The sequence below is a fragment of the Macaca thibetana genome, chromosome 12 (genome assembly GCF_024542745.1).
Source record: "Macaca thibetana thibetana isolate TM-01 chromosome 12, ASM2454274v1, whole genome shotgun sequence".
Taxonomy (NCBI): Eukaryota; Metazoa; Chordata; class Mammalia; order Primates; family Cercopithecidae; genus Macaca; species Macaca thibetana.
Genome location: NC_065589.1, coordinates 71527286 through 71547487, shown reverse-complemented (window position 1 = coordinate 71547487; position 20202 = coordinate 71527286). Strand labels below are relative to the sequence as shown.

The 20202-nt window shown below is 39.5% G+C and overlaps 1 protein-coding gene across 1 annotated transcript in view; it reads right to left on the bottom strand.

Moving 5' to 3' along the window:
- The window catches only part of METTL8 (methyltransferase 8, methylcytidine), a 139166-nt gene that overhangs the window by 62092 nt on the left and 56872 nt on the right, over positions 1 to 20202 (bottom strand). Inside the window, 1 exon segment of the mRNA XM_050751356.1 lies at positions 14526 to 14617. Within this exon segment, the coding sequence (XP_050607313.1) occupies positions 14526 to 14617 (92 nt within the window).

Below are 20202 nucleotides of genomic sequence, written 5' to 3'. Positions count from 1 at the left end.
TTAAAAATCATTAATCTGGGCAATCTTATTGAAAGAAATGAGGGCCTGGATGCTATACTTTTTTTTTTTGACAGGGGCTTACTCTGCGCCCAGCCTGGAGTGCAGTGGTGCAATCATAGCTCACAGTGCAGCCTCTACCTCCTGAGCTCAAGTGATCCTCCCATCTCAGCCTCCCAAGTAGCTGGGACTACAAGCACATGTAACCACGCCTAGTTAACTTTCAAATTATTTGTAGAGATGGGGTCTCACTGTTGCTCAGGCTGGTCTCAAATTCCTGGGCTCAAGAGATCCTCCCACCTCGGCCTCCCAAAGTGTTGGGATTACAGGTGTGAGTCACTGCATCCGGTCCTAGATGCCATATACATTTTAATCACAAAAATGAAATATCAACCATCCTGCAGCAAGACTATTATTTGTGATGCATAATTTCTTACTTTCAGATTGTGAGAGTGTTTCCTGACTTCAGTTCTCACCAACAGCTGAGACAATATGTGAGAAATGGGAAATGGGAGTGACAGGAGAGCCTGAGACACACAGAGACCAAAAGAAATGTGCCAGAGAGTTGGCCAGCATGGGAGAACAACCAGTACTTCCTCCCCGTTGCATTAAAATAAAGTGAGATAAGATCAGTAAACAGTGCTTCTGCTGTATAATAATCTGCATATAGAATACTCTGTGATGGGACAACACTGGCTCTTTCAAAGACTTAGGATTGCCTAGATAAGAAAAGATGGTGGTTCACAGAGGCACTTGCCAAAGAGCCAAGTCACGGCTTCCTCCGGGTTCTCACAGTGTTTGAAAGTAGAGCTTTTAAACAATCTATTTGCCTTGACCCATATTCATCAGAGACATTAAATATCAAACCCGAAGCCTCACCCAGGGTGCTGCAGACTGGCACGTCTGTGATCCCTAGCAGAAACTGCACTGGATGGCTCTCACTGTAACGTCCTGCCACTCAACATGGTTCCTCAGAACAAAAATATTCTTCCTTTGCCACCCTCCGGGCAGCCTCAGTTATTGCTCAGTGCGCTCTTGCTTACGTGTGATAAGATGGTCACCCCCATAATGCGTTCCTTCTCCCTGCAGTGGTCCCCTGAGAGGTATGAAGTCCACCACACTGAAGTGTTACAGAGGGGATGCAGAAGGGACCTAGCAGAAGCCTCTACCTCTTTGAGTCATTTTGAAATGGAATTTTTTGTTCTGTGTCTCCACAGCAGTCAGAAAACTTGCACAGAAAGAGACTGGACATACTAATAAGCAAATCAAATGCTTCAAAGTGGTATCATCAACCCTCTCCTGCCTGCTTTTCCTGCTTCTACAGAGAGAGGCCAGTCACCACCTTTCTATTTCAGTCACACTACGGTTCTATGGGAACTGTCATTTTCCTTTACTGTGGTTTCCAAGGCCCTAAAATAACCTTCTCATTAGCTTCACTCAAGTTCATTGTTAACATAAATAGGACAAAATAGGCAGCCACATACAGAGGACTTTAAGGGAACATTATCAGCACTGCTCATCTATTTATGTTCTAAACAGAAATATTCAAAATAGGGCAAAAAAATCCTTGGTTTTTCCTATTATCAGGAAATATATTGTGGATAATTTTTAACTTCCTGGAAATGAATTAAGATGGCTGACAACTTTTAATTCAGTTTAGGCTTGACTCTGTCTGTCACATCCAGGTGGCCACTAGCAGAAGCTTGAGTAATGCGGAAAATATGTCCGTGTAGCTACTGGCAAAGAAGCAAAGTTATACTTCCTCAGAAACAGCGCGATAGAGTTCCTGCAAAGGAATGCAATATTGGCTGATTTGTAAGCAGTACTGCCACTGGTATGCACCCTCAAATCCAACTCTAATACTCCCTGGCTGTATTCCCTCAAGGACTTCATGGTTGAAGCTCATAAAAATAGAATGATGTCATTGTGGATCAGGTGCTCTTCGTTTTCTGTCCATCCTCCAGGATACAATAGGGAGCTTAGGAGGAGGATGGAGAACTGGCTCTATAGAATAGCAAATGATACCAGAAGATAAGATAGGTAGACACTGCCCTCTTCACTAGATAAGGGCAGCTAATGAGGGCAGTCTCATTAGCTTAGGCTCCCCAGCTACCACTGCTTCAAACTTTGGCCTCAATTTGTAGACTAAAGTCACCAGAACAAAAGTTAACTACCAGTGGGATTAGTGATCTTCCCTATACTTGGTTTACACAGAGGAATGCTAACATCTTTCCCTGGGGAGTTCCAGGACAGTTGATCAATCTAGAAACAAAACTGGATCTCAGGGGTTGGAAACTTTTTTTCTGTAATGGGCCAGAGAGTATTTTAGTCTCTGTGGGCCAGTTGCAACAGTCTTTGTTGCAACTACTCAATACCATGACTATAGCTCAAAAGTGACCACAGACAGCATGTCAACAAATGAGTGTGTCTGTGTTCCAATAAACTTTATTTACAAAAACAGGCAGCAGGCTGGATTTGGACCACAGACTATAGTTTGCTAACCCTTGCTTTATCTAACGGTTACACTGATATTGCCACAACAGTGACCAAAAAACGATGACCAGAACCAAGTTGTTCTGGCAAGACTAATCTACTGTATTAGAAGCCAGAATAGCAGCCCTTATGGGCCACTATTTGTGGGATTAGTGGGGTCAGGGGTCAGGGGGAGTACTGTAATTAGGAAGGAGCACATGGAAGCTTCTGGGTTAATAGTAATATTCTGTTTCTTGAGGTGGGTGATGTTTACATAGGTGTGCTCACTTTGTGAAAATTAATTGAACTATGCGAGAATTCATTTATGAGTTGTATAAATTTCTGTGTCTATTTTATAAACTATTTTTAAAAAGAAAAAAAAAGAACCAATATGTTCCAAGGGAGAAATCATTTTAAGAAAAATAAGGCAGAAAGTCCTATGAAGAGAATATAAGAGTTGGGCAAAGTGTCTGTGGGTTCCCAGCTACGCAATGAGGACGACACAGGCCAAGTTCTTTTGTTTGTAGTGTGCTTTTTTTTTTTTTTAATTGTGATTAAAAACCACATAATGTAAAATTTAACATCTTAACTATTTTAAAATGTATAGTTCAGTACCGTTAAGTATATTCGTATTGTTGTGAAACAGACCTCCAGGATGTTTTTATCTTGCTAAACTTTAACTATATACCAATTAAATGACAACTCCCCCTGTTATGGAAAAAGTGTTTATGAAATAATATGAGGTTAAAAAAGTAGATCCCCAAATTATATATGTATTATAATTACAACTGCTTAAAATTATGTACACATTAGGTAAAAGTTCTAAATGGTGAACTAAAAACAATTATGTTACAACAGTAGGATTAAGAGGGAATTGTCTTAAATTTTCTACATTTCCCCCCTTTCCTGAGCCCTTGGCAACCACCATTTTTCGTTCTATGAATTTTACTACTTTTGATGTCTTAAATAAGGGGAATCATACAGTACTTGTCTTTTTGCGATGGCTTATTTCACTTAGCATAATGTCCTCAAGGTTCATCCATGTTGTAGTATGTGACAGGATTTCTTTCCTTTTTAAGCCAGAATATGATTCCATTTTATGTATACACCACATTTGTTTTAACCATTCATCTGACAATGGGCATTTTAGGGTACTTCCACTTTTTGCCTATTGTGAATAGTGCTGCTACGAACATAGGTGTGCAAATATCTCTTTGAGACTTTGCTTTCAATTCTTTTGCATATAACCCAGAGGTGGGATTGCTGGGTCATATGGCAGTTCTACTTTTTATTTTTTTAGGAACTTCCATACTGTTTTCCAGAGCAGCCACATCATTTTACAATCTTGCCAACAATACACAAGGGCTCCAATTTCTCCAAAGCCTTGTCAATGCTTGTCATTGTCAAGTTTATAAAACATTTATTTTTATTGATATATAATAGATATATTTTCAGGGTACATGTGATAATTTAATACCTTCCAATGAGTGTAATTGGGATATCCATCAACCTAAATATTTGTCTTTTCTTTTTTTTATTATTATTATACTTTAAGTTCTAGGGTACATGTGCACAACGTGCAGGTTTGTTACATATGTATACAGGTGCCATGTTGGTGTGCTGCACCCATTAACTTGTCATTTACATTAGGTATATCTCCTAATGCTATCCCTCCCCCCTCCTCTCACTCCTCAACAGGCCCCGGTGTGTGATGTTCCCCATCCTGTGTCCAAGTGTTCTCACTGTTCAATTCCCACCTATGAGTGAGAACATGTGGTGTTTGGTTTTCTGTCCTTGCAATAGTTGCTCAGAATGATGGTTTCCATCTTCATCCATGTCCCTACAAAAGACATGAACTCATCCTTTTTTATGGCTGCATAGTATTCCATGGTGTATATGTGCCACATTTTCTTAATCCAGTCTATCACTGATGGACATTTGGGTTGGTTCCAAGTCTTTGCTATTGTGAATAGTGCCACAATAAACATACATGTGCATGTGTCCTTATAGCAGCATGATTTATAATCCTTTGGGTATATACCCAGTAATGGGAATGGCTGGGTCAAATGGTATTTCTAGTTCTAGATCCTTGAGGAATCGCCATACTGTCTTCCACAATGGTTAAACTAGTTTACAGTCCCACCAACAGTGTAAAAGTGTTCCTATTTCTCCACATCCTCTCCAGCACCTGTTGTTTCCCGACATTTAATGATCGCCATTCTAACTGGTATGAGATGGTATCTCATTGTGGTTTTGATTTGCATTTCTCTGATGGCCAGTGATGATGAGCATTTTTTCATGTGTCTGTTGGCTGCATAAATATCTTCTTTTGAGAAGTGTCTGTTCACATCTGTTGCCCACTTTTTGATGGGGTCGTTTGATTTTTTCTTGTAAATTTGTTTAAGTTCTTTGTAGATTCTGGATATTAGCCCTTTGTCAGATGGGTAAATTGCAAAAATTTTCTCCCATTCTGTAGGTTGCCTGTTCACTCTGATGGTAATTTCTTTTGCTGTGCAGAAGCTCTTTAGCTTAATTAGATCCCATTTGTCAATTTTGGCTTTTGTTGCCATTGCTTTTGGCGTTTTAGACATGAAGTCCTTGCACATGCCTATGTCCTGAATGGTATTGCCTAGGTTTTCTTCTAGGGTTTTTATGGTTTTAGGTCTAACATTTAAGTCTCTAATCCATCTTGAATTAATTTTTGTATAAGGTATAAGGAAGAGATCCAGTTTCAGCTTTCTACATATGGCTAGCCAGTTTTCCCAGCACCATTTATTAAATAGGGTATCCTTTCCCCATTTCTTGTTTTTGTCAGGTTTGTCAAAGATCAGATGGTTGTAGAGGTGTGGTATTATTTCTGAGGGCTCTGTTCTGTTCCATTGGTCTATATCTCTGTTTTGGTACCAGTACCGTGCTGTTTTGGTTACTGCAGCCTTGTAGTACAGTTTGAAGTCAGGTAGCATGATGCCTCCAGTTTTGTTCTTTTGGCTTAGGACTGTCTTGGCAATGTGGGCTCTTTTTTGGTTCCATATGAACTTTAAAGTTTTTTCCACTTCTGTGAAGAGTCATTGGTAGCTTGATGGGAACGGCATTGAATCTATAAATTACCTTGGGCAGTATGGCCATTTTCACAATATTGATTCTTCCTATCCATGAGCATGGAATGTTCTTCCATTTGTTTGTGTCCTCTTTTATTTTGTTGAGCAGTGGTTTGTAGTTCTCCTTGAAAAGGTCCTTCACATCCCTTGTAAGTTAGATTTCTAGGTATTTTATTCTCTTTGAAGCAATTGTAAATGGGAGTTCACTCATGATTTGGCTCTCTGTTTGTCTGTTATTGATGTATAGGAATGCTTGTGATTTCTGCACATTGATTTTCTATCCTGAGACTTTTCTAAAGTTGCTTTATCAGCTTAAGGAGATTTTGGGCTGAGACAATGGGGTTTTCTAAATATACAATCATGTCATCTGCACAGAGGGACAATTTGATTTCCTCTTTTCCTAATTGAATACCCTTTATTTCTTTCTCCTGCCTGATTGTCCTGGCCAGAACTTCCAACACTATGTTGAATAGGAGTGGTGAGAGAGGGCATTCCTGTCTTGTTACAGTTTTCAAAGGGAATGCTTCCAGTTTTAGCCCATTCAGTATGATATTGGCTGTGGGTTTGTCATAAATAGCTCTTATTATTTTGAGATTATGTCCCATCAATACCAAATTTATTGAGAGTTTTTAGCATGAAGGGCTGCTGAATTTTGTCAAAGTCTTTTCTACATCTATTGAGATAATCATGTGGTTTTTGTCTTTGGTTCTGTTTATATGATGGATTACGTTTGATTTGCATATGTTGAACCAGCCTTGCATCCCAGGGATGAAGCCCAGTTGATCATGGTGGATAAACTTTTTGATGTGCTGCTGGATTCGGTTTGCCAGTGTTTTATCGAGGATTTTTGCATCGATGTTCATGAGGAATATTGGTCTAAAATTCTCGTTTTTTGTTGTGTCTCTGCCAAGCTTTGGTATCAGGATGATGCTGGCCTCATAAAATGAGTTAAGGAGGAGTCCCTCTTTTTCTATTGATTGGAATAGTTTCAGAAGGAATGGTACCAGCTCCTCTTGGTACCTCTGGTAGAACTCGACTGTGAATCCGTCTGGTCCTGGACTTTTTTTTGTTGGTAGGCTATTAATTATTGCCTCAATTTCAGAGCCTGTTACTGGTCTATTCAGGGATTCAACTTCTTCCTGGTTTAGTCTTGGGAGGGTGTATGTGTCCAGGAATTTATCCATTTCTTCTAGATTTTCTAGTTGATTTTCATATAGGTGATTATAGTATTCTCTGATGGCAGTTTGTATTTCTGTGGGATCGGTGGTGATATCCCCTTTATCATTTTTTATTGAGTCTATTTGATTCTTCTCTCTTTTCTTCTTTATTAGTCTTGATAGCAGTCTATCAGTTTTGTTGATCATTTCAAAAAACCAGCTGCTGGATTCATTGATTTTTTTGAAGGGTTTTTTGTGTCTCTATCTCCTTCAGTTCTGCTCTGATCTTAGTTATTTCTTGCCTTCTGCTAGCTTTTGAATGTGTTTGCTCTTGTCTCTCTAGTTCTTTTAATTGTGATGTTAGGGTGTCAATTTTAGATCTTTCCTGCTTTCTCTTGTGGGCATTTAGTGCTATAAATTTCCCTCTACACACTGCTTTAAATGTGTCCCAGAGATTCTGGTATGTTGTGTCTTTGTTCTCATTGGTTTCAAAGAACATCTTTATTTCTGCTTTCATTTTGTTATGTACCCAGTAGTCACTCAGGAGCAGGTTGTTCAGTTTCCATGTAGTTGAGTGGTTTTCAGTGAGTTTCTTAATCCTGAATTCTAGTTTGATTGCACTGTGGCCTGAGAGACAGTTTGTTAAAATTTCTGTTCTTTTACATTTGCTGAGGAGTGCTTTACTTCCAACTATGTGGTCAATTTTGGAATAACTGTGATGTGGTGCTGAGAAGAACGTATATTCTGTTGATTTGGGGTGGAGAGTTCTGTAGATGTCTATTAGGGCCGCTTAGTGCAGAGCTAAGTGTAATTCCTGGATGTCCTTGTTAATTTTCTGTCTCGTTGATCTGTCTAATGTTGACAGTGGGGTGTTAAAGTCTCCCATTATTATTGTGTGGGAGTCTAAGTCTCTTTGTACATCTCTAAGGACTTGCTTTATGAATTTGGGTGCTCCTGTATTGGGTGCATATATATTTAGGATAGTTAGCTCTTCTTGTTGAATTGATCCCTTTACTATTATGTAATGGCCTTCTTTGCCTCTTTTGATCTTTGTTGGTTTAAAGTCTGTTTTATCAGAGACTAGGATTACAACCCCTGCTTTTTTTGTTTGTTTGTTTTCCATTTGCTTGGTAGATCTTCCTCTTTCCCTTTATTTTGAGCCTATGTGTGTCTCTCATGTGAGATGGGTCTCCTGAATACAGCACACCGATGGGTCTTGACTCTTTATCCGATTTGCCAGTCTGCGTCTTTTAATTGGAGCATTTAGCCCATTTACATTTAAGGTTAGTATTGTTATGTGTGAATTTGATCCTGTCATTATGATGTTAGCTGGTTATTTTGTTCGTTAGTTGATGTAGTTTCTTCCTAGCATCAATGGTGTTTACAATTTGGTATGTTTTTGCAGTGGCTGGTATTGGTTGTTCCTTTCCACGTTTAGTGCTTCCTTCAGGAGCTCTTGTAAGGCACGCCTGGCGGTGACAAAATCTCTCAGCATTTGCTTGTCTGTAAAGGATTTTATTTCTCCTTCACTTATGAAGCTTAGTTTGGCTGGATATGAAATTCTGGGTTGAAAATTATTTTCTTTAAGAATGTTGAAAATTGGCCCCCACTGTCTTCTGGCTTATAGAGTTTCTGCTGAGAGATCTGCTGTTAGTCTGATGGGCTTCCCTTTGTGGGTAACCCGACCTTTCTCTCTAGCTGACCTTAACATTTTTTCCTTCATTTCAACTTTGGTGAATCTGAAAATTCTGTGTCTTAGAGTTGCTCTTCTTGAGGAGTATCTTTGTCGCGTTCTCTGTATTTCCTGAATTTAAATGTTGGCCTGCCTTGCTAGGTTGCAGAAGTTATCCTGGAGAATATCCTGAAGAGTGTTTTCCAACTTGGTTCCATTCTCCCCATCACTTTCAGGTACACCAATAAGATGTAGGTTTAGTCTTTTCACATAGTTCCATATTTCTTGGAGGCTTCATTTCTTTTTACTTTTTTTCCTCTAAACTTCTCTTCTCACTTCATTTCATTCATTTGATCTTCAATCACTGATACCCTTTTTTCCAGTTGATCGAATCGGCTACTGAAGCTTGTGTATGTGTCACGTAGTTCTCATGCCATGGTTTTCAGCCCCATCAGGTCATTTAAGGTCTTCTCTATGCTGTTTATTCTAGTTAGCCATTCGTCTAAACTTTTTTCAAGGTTTTTAGCTTCTTTGCAATGGGTTCAAACATCCTCCTTTAGCTCAGAGAAGCTTCTAATTACCGATCTTCTGCAGCCTTCTTCTCTCAACTTGTCAAAGTAATTCTCCGTCCAGCTTTGTTCCGTTGCTGGCGAGGAGCTGTGTTCCTTTGAAGGAGAAGAGGCACTCTGATTTTTAGAATTTTCAGCTTTTCTGCTCTGGTTTTTCCCCATCTTTGTGGTTTTATCTACCTTTGGTCTTTGATGATAGTGACATACAGATGGGGTTTTGGTGTGGATGTCCTTTCTGTTTGTTAGTTTTCCTTCTAACAGTCAGGACCCTCAGCTGCAGGTCTGTTGGAGTTTGCAGGAGGTCCACTCCGGACCCTGTTTGCCTGGGTATCACCAGCGGAGGCTGCAGAACAGCAAATATTGCAGAACAGCAAATGTTGCTGTCTGATTGTTCCTCTGGAGGCTTCATCTCAGAGGGACACCCGGCCATATGAGGTGTCAGTCAGCCCCTACTGGGAGGTGCCTCCCAGTTAGGCTACTCAGAGTTCAGGGACCCACTTGAGGAGGCAGTCTGTCCGTTCTCAGATCTAAAACTCCATGCTGGGAGAACCACTACTGTCTTCATAGCTGTCAGACAGGGACGTTTAAGTCTGCAGAAGTTTCTGCTGCCTTTTGTTCAGCTATGCCCTGCCCTCAGAGGTGGAGTCTACAGAGGCAGGCAGGTCTCCTTGAGCTGCAGTGGGCTCCACCCAGTTTGCGTTTCCCGGCTGCTTTGTTAACCTACTCAAGCCTCAGCAATGGCGGGCACCCTTCCCCCAGCCTCACTGCCGCATTGCAGTTGGATCTCAGACTGCTGTGCTAGCAACGAGTGAGACTCCGTGGGTGTGGGACCCTCCAAGCCAGGTGCAGGATATAATCTCCTGGTGTGCCGTTTGCTAAGACCGTTGGAAAAGCGCAGTGTTAGGGTGGGAGTGACCTGATTTTCCAGGTGCCGTCTGTCACGGCTTCCCTTGGCTAGGAAAGGGAATTCACTGACCCCTTGTGCTTCCTGGGTGAGGTGATGCCTCTCCCTGCTTTAGCTCACACTCTGTGGGCTGCACCCACTGTCCTGCACCCACTGTCGGACAAGCCCCAGTAAGATGAACCTGGTACCTCAGTTGGAAATGCAGAAATCACCCATCTTCTGCGTTGCTCACGCTGAGAGCTGTAGACTGGAGCTGTTCCTATTCAGCCATCTTGGAACTGCACCTATTTGTCTTTTCTTCATGCTAGAAACATTTATTCTCTTCTAGCTATTTTTTTTTTTTTGGAGACAGTCACCCAGGCTGGAGTGCAATGGCGTGATCTTGACTCACTGCAACCTCCACCTCCTGAGTTCAAGTGATTCTCCTGCCTCAGCCTCCCAAGTAGCAGGGACTACAGGTGTGTGCCACCAGACCTGGCTAATTTTATATTTTTGGTAGAGATGGGGTTTCACTATGTTGGCCAGGCTGGTCTTGAACTCCTGATCTCAGGTGATCCCCTCACCTTGGGCTCCCAAAGTGCTGGGATTATAGGCATATGCCACCTCATCCGGCCTCTTCTAGCTATTTTGAAATGTTCAGTAAATTATTGTGAACTAGTCACCCTACTGATCCATTGAACATGAGGTCTTATTCCTTCTATCTAACTGTATATTTGTACCCATTAATCAATCTCTCTTCACCTCCCACCCCTTCCCGGCCTCTGGTAATTACCAATCTATTCTCTATTTTCATAACATCCACTGTTTTAGCTCCCACATATGGATAAGAACATGCAATATTTGTCTTTCTGTGCTTGACTTATTTAACTTAACATAAGGACTTCCAGTTCCTCCATGTTGCTGCAAATGATAAGATTTCATTCTTTTTTTATGGCTGAATAATATTCCATTGTGTATATATACCACATTTTCTTTATCCATTTATCCATCTGGAACAGGAAATGATGCCCACTTTTACCACTTTAATTTAACATAATACCAGAAGTCCTGTCCAGAGAAATCAGGCAAGAGAAAGAAATAAAGTGTAGCCAAGTTGGAAAGGAAGAAGTCAAATTAGCCTTGTTCAAAGACAATTTTTTTTTTTTTTTGAGACAGGGTCTCACTCTGTCACCCAGGCTGCAGTGCAGTGGTGCAAAGGTGATCTTGGCTCACTACAACCTCTGCATCCTGGGTTCAAGCAATTCTCCCACCTCAGCCTCCTGAGTAGCTGGGACTACAGGGATGCACCACCACTCCTGGCTAATTTTTTGTATTTTTAGTAGAGATAAGGTTTTGCCATGTTGGCCAGGCTGGTCTTGAACTCCTGGCCTCAAGTGATCTGCCCACTCTGGCCCCCCAAAGTTCTGGGATTACAGGCGTGAGCCACTGTGCCCAGCCCACAATATGATCTTATACTTAGAAAAACCCAAAGACTACCAAAACACTGTTAGAACTGATACATTTAGTAAAATTACAGGATACAAAATAAACACACAAAAATCAGTAGCACTTAAATATGCCAACAGTGAACAATCTGAAAAAGAAATCAAGAAAGTAATCCCATTTCCAATAGCTACAAAGAATATAAGATACCTAGAAAACAATTTAATCAGAGACGTGAAAGATCTATACAAGGAAAACTATAAAACATTCATAAAAGAAATTAAAGAGGACATTAAAAAATGGGAAGATATTCCATGCTGATGGGTCCAAATAATTAATATTGTTAAAATGACAACTCTACCCAAAGCAATTTATAGATTCAATGGAATCCCAATCAAAATACCTATGATATTCTTCACAGAAATAGAAAACAAAATAACAAAATCCTGAAATTTTTTTTTCTTTTCTTTTTTTTTTTTTTGAGACAGGTTCTCACTCTGTCACCCAGTCTGGAGTACAGTGGCACAATGACAGCTTACTGCAGCCTCAAACTCCTGGGTTCAAATGATCCTCCAGCTGTAGCCCCATGAGTAGCTGGGACTACAGGCGCATGACCACAACACTTGTTTTCTGTAGAGACAGGTTTTTGCCATATTGCCCAAGCTGGTCTTGAACTCCTGGGCTCAAGCAGTCCTTCAGTCTAGGTTTCCCAAAATGCTGGGATTACAAGTGTGAGCCACTTGTGCCTGGCCCCTACAATTTTTATAGAACCACAAAAGATCCAGAATAGCCAAAGCAATCCTGAGCAAAATGGACAAAGCTGAGGCCAGGTGTGGTGGCTCACACCTGTAATCCCAGCACTTTGGGAGGCAGAGGTGGGGGATCACCTGAGGTCAGGAGTTCAAGACCAGCTTGGCCAAAACCCTATCTCTACTAAAAATACAAAAATTAGCTGGGTGTGGTGGTGGGCACCTGTAATCCCAGCTACTGGGGAGGCTGAGACAGGAAAATTGCTTGAGCCTGGGAGGCAGAGGTTACAGTGAGCCGAGAGTTGTGCCATTGCATTCCAGCCTGAGCAACAGAGAAAAACTCCGTCTCCGAAAAAAAAAAAAAAAAAAAAAAAAAAAAAAAAAAAAGCTGCAGGCATCTGACTTAAAAACATATTACAAAGCTACAGTAACCAAATTGGCATGGTACTGGCATAAAAACAGACACATTTACTGATGGAAGAGAATAGAGAACCCAAATATAAATCCATGCATTTACAACCAACCCATTTTTGACAAAGGTATCAAGTACATACAATGGGGAAAGGACAGTCTCTTCAATAAATGGTGCTGGGAAAACTGGAAAACTATAAGCAGAAGAATGAAACTAGGCTCTCATTTACTATATACAAAAATCAAATCAAAATGGACTACAGACTTAAATCTATGACCTGAAACTATGAAACTACTAGAAGAAAACATTGGGGGAAATGCTCCAGGACATTGGAGCATTTTTATTTGTCTATTTTGTCATTTGTCAAAAGATTTCAAAAGCAAAACCAAGCAAAGCAAAAATAGAAAATGGGATTATGTCACGCTAACAAGTGCCTGTACAGCAAAGAAACAATGAACAAAGTGAAGAGACAACCCACAGAATGGAAGAAAATATTTGCAAACTACCCATTTGACAAGGGATTAATGACTGGAGTATATTAAGGAGCTCAAACAACTCAAGAGCCAAAAAAAAAAAAAAAAATCAGATTTAAAAATGTGCAAGGTTGGGGCAGTGGTTCACTCCCATAACACCAGCACTTTGGGAGGATGAGGAGTTTCAGACCAACCTGGGCTGAGGTGGGAGGATCACCTGATCCCGGGCAAATTAAAGCTGCAGTGAGCCATGATCTCATCACTATACTCCAGACTGGGCAACAAGACCCTGTCTCAAAAAAAAAAAAAAAAAAAAAAAAAAAAAGCAAAAGATCTGAATAGATATTTCTCAAAAGAAGACGTACAAATGGCCAACAGCTATATGAAAAAATGCTCAATATCACTAATCATCAGAGAAATGCAAATCAAAACCACAATGAGATATCATCTCACCTCAGCTAAAATGGCATACATCAAAAAGACATGGAATAATGAATGGATGCTGGTGAGGATGTGGAAGAAGGAGAACCTTCACACACTATTGGTGGGAATGTAAATTAGTATGACCGCTATGGAAAATAGTGTGGAGTTTCCTCAAAAAACTAAAAATAGAACTACCATATCATCTAGCAATGCCACTGCTAGGTATTTATCCAAAAGAAAGGACATCAGTATATCAAAGAGATAACTGCACTCCCATGTCTACTGCAGCTCTATTCATAGCAGCCATAACAAGGAATGAACATTTCCTGTTTTTTTTTTTTTTTTTTTTTTTTTTTTTGAGATGGAGTCTCGCTCTATTGCCTGGCTGGAGTACAGTGGCGCAATCTTGGCTCACTGAAACCTCTGCCTCCCGAGTTCAAGTGATTCTCCTGCCTCAGCCTCCTGAGTAGCTGGGACTACAGGCATGCGCCACCACGCCCAGCTAATCTTTGTTATTTTTAGTAGAGACACGGTTTCACCATGTTGGCCAGGATGGTCTCAATCTCTTGACCTCATGATCTGCCCACCTCGGTCACCCAAAGTGCTGGGATTACAGGTGTGAGCTATAGCGCCCGGCTCTTGAGTTTTTTTCATGGTAGCATAGGCCAAGTTTTAAAAAGCCATTTATGAAGGTTGACAAGGCTTTACCTAAATTAAACTCAAATATAAAGGCCTTCAAGAAAACTGCCTTCAATCCTTACTGAAACTTTATATTTATCCTAAAACTTCAGCACCATTTTGATGTGACTTTATCTTCTTTGCTCAAAGTTTATAAATTTGTTCAAAGATCCTAGGAAGTGAAATGCATAATAGCATAGTAATAGCAGCATAGCAAGTGGAAAAGTTTAAAATTATGTTTTCATATTTTGTTTGAAATGCCACCCATGTGTATATCTCCCAGAAAAAGCAATAATATGACTACTCAAAGACCCAATTATAGGGTGAATACAAATTTCATTAACTTTGGTCCCACTACACTGGAAGAACTGGGAATTTTACCAAATGGAACAAGAGGAGGAAATCAGGAGAGGCTAAGAACCCTCAGAAGCAATGACATGAGGAGGAGGAAAAGTGACTAAAGCTCTGGCTCTAGGAGCTACAGCATACAGTTGGCTACCTTGCTCTTTGAGAAGGACTCACACAGCTGAGTTTTCCTTTACTTTTTTTCTGGCTGCTGCTGCTTCTTCCTTAGACCACTGCATGTGATCCCTATTAAACAAATAAAAATAAAAAGATTGTAAAATATGCTTTATCATTGAAGAAGACAGAAAAAAGGTGACAGGGAACCACATCTTTCATTCTAGATTAGCTGAAGACAAATGATACAGACTAATTCCACATGGAATGAATACATTTTGTGTCAGATGTTCCTACTGATAGCGCTGGTACAACCCTGGAACTCCTACGATTCTTCTGTTTAAATCTGGTTGTGCTGCAAGCCCCAACTACCTCTGGGAAATGGCTGCTAAAGTAATGTCCTCAGAACACCCTGGTGTATGACTATTTGGGTGCTGGTATGGTTTGCTGGTTTTTACTCTAAGGCTAAATTTATTTGCCTTTTTGTTAATTTATGAACAGAACATTCTTCAGTAGTTTTTAAATGCTCCTCTTACAACACTTGTATTCTAACACTTTGCTGTCAAAGAGATGAAAGTTTAAAAATGTTTTGTACTTAGCCTGCAATTTTTAAAGTAACTTTAGATTTATTTTTCTTATTAGCTACTTTAAATTCTGTAAAAGGATTCATTTGCATTTAAGTGATAGAGTACTTGATATAGCATGTGAAAAGGTCACCTTTCTAAGTTCTGGCACTTTCTATAAGTATTTTTAGTTTCAGAATCTACTCTCCCTATGTGAGAAGATATTTTCTGCTGCAAAAAAAAATGTCTTTCTTGGAATAGAAGCAACAACTGTATGCAAGAAAGGTAATTTTTTTTAAGTTTTGTTTTCACAAAGTTTGCATTTTTTTTTTTGCAATAGGTTAGACTCTAGGTAAAGCAATTTCCTGGAATAAACCAGGAATAATTTTTGTCACTAAACAATAAAAAAATTACATACCCCATATTCAAGTTGCATGTAGCCTAAAAGAAAAACCTCTAACACTATTATCATATGATATATGTAGTCACCTGACTGATGACAAGGGATAAATTATACAGTTCTTGAAAGTGCATCATGCTGTGACCGACTAACACTGAGCAGTCAGCATGATCATCGTCATCATCATAATAATAATTACCATCATTTATTTATTACATATCAGGTATTGTAATAAGCACATTGCATACATATGTCTTATTTAATCCTTTCAAAAATCCTTTGGTAGGGTTATAATCATGCCCACTTTGCATAGTGGCTAACAGAAATGTAATAACTTATTCAAGGTTATATAGCCAGGAAGTGGCAGAAACAGAATTCACCTAGGTTTGTGTCACTTAAAAGTCCATCTTCTCAACTATTAGTCTATTATTTTCTACCATGGCAGTGGGGGACACAGAGAGACTTAAGATGTAATGTTTGCCCATCTTGGGTTTATATTCTGCTAGTACAGGCAAGTAAACAATAAGTAAATGATAATACAGTGGAGCATGAATGGCTAGCACCTGATGAAGGGGAGTGCAGCCAATTAATGCAGCTGGGGCAAATAGGAAGACTTGAGAGAAGGTAGGTTTGGGCTCAGGTTAGGAGGAAAAGTGGTGGAGCAAATTCATGTCACTCAGAAGCTGACAATACAGACAGTGCATACAGGGAACAGTTAAAAGAAACTCCATTTTGACTGGTTCTCTTGGACTACTGCAGATGAAGTTGGGAGCTGGATAATGGTCAGATTTCAGAGGATCTTAAATGTGGGGCTGAACAGTTAAGTAGTGTGCAAGACACAATGAAGTGGGGATGGACTGGAGGAAAAGCGACCAATTAGACTGTTGGAATGGTCTAGGAGTAATGAGTCCCAGGACTAAAGTGGTAGCAATGGAGAACAGGAAGGAAAGGAGGAGAGGGAGACACTGAAAACACTGAAATTAAGACCTAGAGATTAACTAGATATTGGAGAGAAGTGTAAGAGTTATGAATGATTCCAAGGTCTTAAAACTGAGTATCTAGGAAAGTGGGGGTAACAATGACAGAATGTGGAGTTGCATTGGGTGGAATGATGATAAGCATGGTACTATTTTAAGTAATGCTTATACAATCAGATATGAGAGGGTATATTCCAGTGACCTGGCTATAAATACTGAAGGTGAGAAACAGTTTTCCTTAACTAACTAACTAACTAAATAACTAAATAAATAAATCAATCAAAACTGGTATGCTGCAGTCTCCAGGAAACGTGAATGAGAATGTTTTCAGAGTTTCATAGATAAAAGTTTAACCACCAGTATTTAAATAAAACTCAATCATGTACAAGCCAAATAATCATAAACAGCTTTGTCTCTTGCTTTAACAAATGAGATTAGAATAGGTTTTTTTTTTTTCTTTGACTTATTTTGACTTACTTTAACATATGCGAGCAATCACATACAAATTGGGGCTGGCAACTATACTTTAAATTCTGTATATATTAAATATACTATATTGAATACAATTACACGACAGTTGTGAAATTAAAGGCAACAAGTTATTTATTGAAAAAATAGTATTTCTAAGGTTAGGGATGAGTTTTTCATCTACAAATTTCTACCACATATAGGAAAGAAAATAGAACAATCTATTTCCCTGGAAAGAATCAAGCTGTAAGACAATAAGAGTATATGTGGTCTTCCACTTTAAGCATTTAAGCTTTTAGTTTAACTTGCTATTTCTTAAGTATTTAATAGATACAGTTATTTTTTAACTGTAACTTCCTTACCCTGTTCTTTATGTTACTTCATTTTCTTAACTGCTAAGTGAGGGGAATATTAAATCCTAAGTTCCTGCAGAACAGATTTTTTTTTACACTACAGTTACAGAATCCCCACAGAAACCTATAAAATGTTCCTACTGTATTTATGGGGACTTCCTCCAGCCCTGCTGCTTTATGGCAGTTCTTTATTTTGGAGGAACTGGATTCATGTATCCCAAAACCCAACAGCTGGCAATAAGAATCATACAACTTTTTATTAGTAATAATACAACTACAATAGAATTTAAGCATAGAAACAAATAATAAACAAACTGAAAATAATCAAGTATTTAACAGCAACAAAAACCAAAGGAAAAAAGTGGTTTATAGAGTTTGACCAATAAATTGTACTTCTGGGAACTTACTGAAATGAAGTAACTCAAAAGAACTAAGAAATTCTGTACAGGGAAATATTTGTATGAAGATATTCACTGGAACACTAAATATAATATTAGTAGCAAAAAATGAGAAACAACTTCAGTGATAGGGAAATGAAAAAATTATAGTAAATCAAAGGAATATTATGCAGACATTAAGATAATAAATATGACTATTACATGACAATATGGAAAAGTATTTATAAAATAACATGAGGTTAAAAAAGTAGATCCCCAAATTTTATGTATATATATCTTTTTTTGTTTTTTTAGATGGAGTTGCTCTGTTGTCCAGGCTGGAGTGCAACTGCACAATCTTGGCTCACTGCAACCTCTGCCTCCTGTGTTCAAGCGATTCTCCTGCCTCAGCCTCCCGAGTAGCTGGGATTACAGGCATGTGCCCCCATGCCCTGCTAATTTTTGTATTTTTAGTAGAGATGGGGTTTCACCATATTGGCCAGGCTGGTCTTGAACTCCTGACATCAGGTGATCCACCTGCCTTGGCCTCCTAAAGCGCTAGGATTACAGACATGAGCCACCGTGCCCAGCCTATAACAAGTTTTAAAAAAACCTTTTTAGCCTTTGGAAAAACCTTTGACAGCCTCAAACTCCTGAGTTCAACCAATCCTTCAGCCTCAGCCTCCTGAGTAGCTGGGACTATAAGTGTATACCACTGTGCCCAGCTAATTTTTAAAATTTTTCAATTAATTTTTTTTTTTTTTTTTTTTGTAGAGACGGGTTTTGCTTTGTTGCCCAGGCTGGTCTCCAACTCCCTCATCAAGCGATCCTCCTGCCTTGGCCTCCCATACTGCTGGGATTACAGGCATGAGTGAGCCACCACACCTGCCTGAGTTCCTTAATTGTGTGACTAACAAAAAATACAAACATAGAGCCAATGCCTTCCTACTTTGTACACAATGGGATGGAGGTCACAGCTGCTGAAGAAACCAATACCCACCTCCCTCATTAAGTATTCAGTGGGAACCTATATCTATCTATCAGGCACTGGGCCTGTGAACTGGGGACACATCGATGAGAAGATTTGGTAGAACTCAAAATTTTGAGTGATTCTCCTACCTCAGCCTCCTATGTAGCTGGAATTATAGGCCGAGGCAGGCAGATCACAAGGTCAGGAGATCGAGACCATCCTGGCTAACATGGTGAAACCCCGTCTCTACTAAAAATACAAAAAATTAGCCGGGAGTGGTGATGAACGCTTGTAGTCCCAGCTACTCGGGAGGCTGAGGCAGGAGAATGGTGTGAACCCGGAAGGCAGAGCTTGCAGTGAGCCGAGATTGTGCCACTGCACTCCAGCCTGGGCGACAGAGTGAGACTCCGTCTCAAAAAAATATATATATATATTTTTATATAAACCCAATACGGGAGGACCCAGATCCATAAAACAAGTTCTCAGAGACCTACAAGGAGACTTAAACTGCCACACAATAGTGGTGGCAGTTTTAACACCCCAGTGTCAATACTGGACAGATCAACAAGACAGAAAATGAACAAGGATATTCAAGACTTGAACTCAGCTCTGGATCAAGTGGACCTGATGGATATCTACAGAACTCTCCACCCCAAGACAACAGAATATACATTCCTCTAAAATAGACCACATAATTAGAAATACAACATTCCTCAGCAAATGCAAAAGAATTGAAATCATAACGAATGGTCTCTCAGACCGCAGTACAATCAAATTAGAACTCGAGATTTAAAAACTCTCTCAAAACCATACAACTACATGGAAATTGAACAACCTGCTCCTGAATGACTCCTGGGTAAATAATGAAATTAAGACAGAAATCAAAAAGTTCTTTAAAACCAATAAGAACAAAGTGACAATGTACCAGAATTTCTGGGATGCAGCTAAAGCAGTGTTAAGAGGGAAATTTATAACACTAAATGCCCACATTGGAAAGCTAGAAAGATTTCAAATCAAAACCCTAACATCACATTAAAAGAACTAGAGAAGCAAGAGCAAACAAATCTAAAAGCTAGAGGAAGACAAGAAATAACTAAGACCAGAGCAGAACCGAAGGAGATAGAGACACAAAAAATCTTTCAAAAAAAAAAAATCAATGAATCCAGGAGCCAGTTTTTTGAAAAAAACTGATAAAACAGATAGACTGCTAACTAGACTAAGAAGAAAAGAGAGAAGAATCAAATAGACAAAAAATGATAAAGGGGATATTGCCACTGACCCATGGAAATACAAACTACCATCAGACAGTACTATAAACACTTCTAGGCAAATAAACTAGAAAATCTAAAGAAACTGATAAATTCCTGGACACATACACCCTCCCAACACTAAACCAGGAAGAAGTTCAATCCTTGAATAGACCAATAACAAGTTCTGAAATTGAGGTAGTAATAGCCTACCAACCAAAAAAAGCCCAGGACCAGGTAGATTCACAGCTAAATTCTACCAGAGGTACAAAGAGGAGCTGGTACCATTCCTTCTGAAACTATTCCAAACAATTGAAAAGGAGGGACTCCTCCCTAAGTCATTTTATGAGGCCAGCATCATC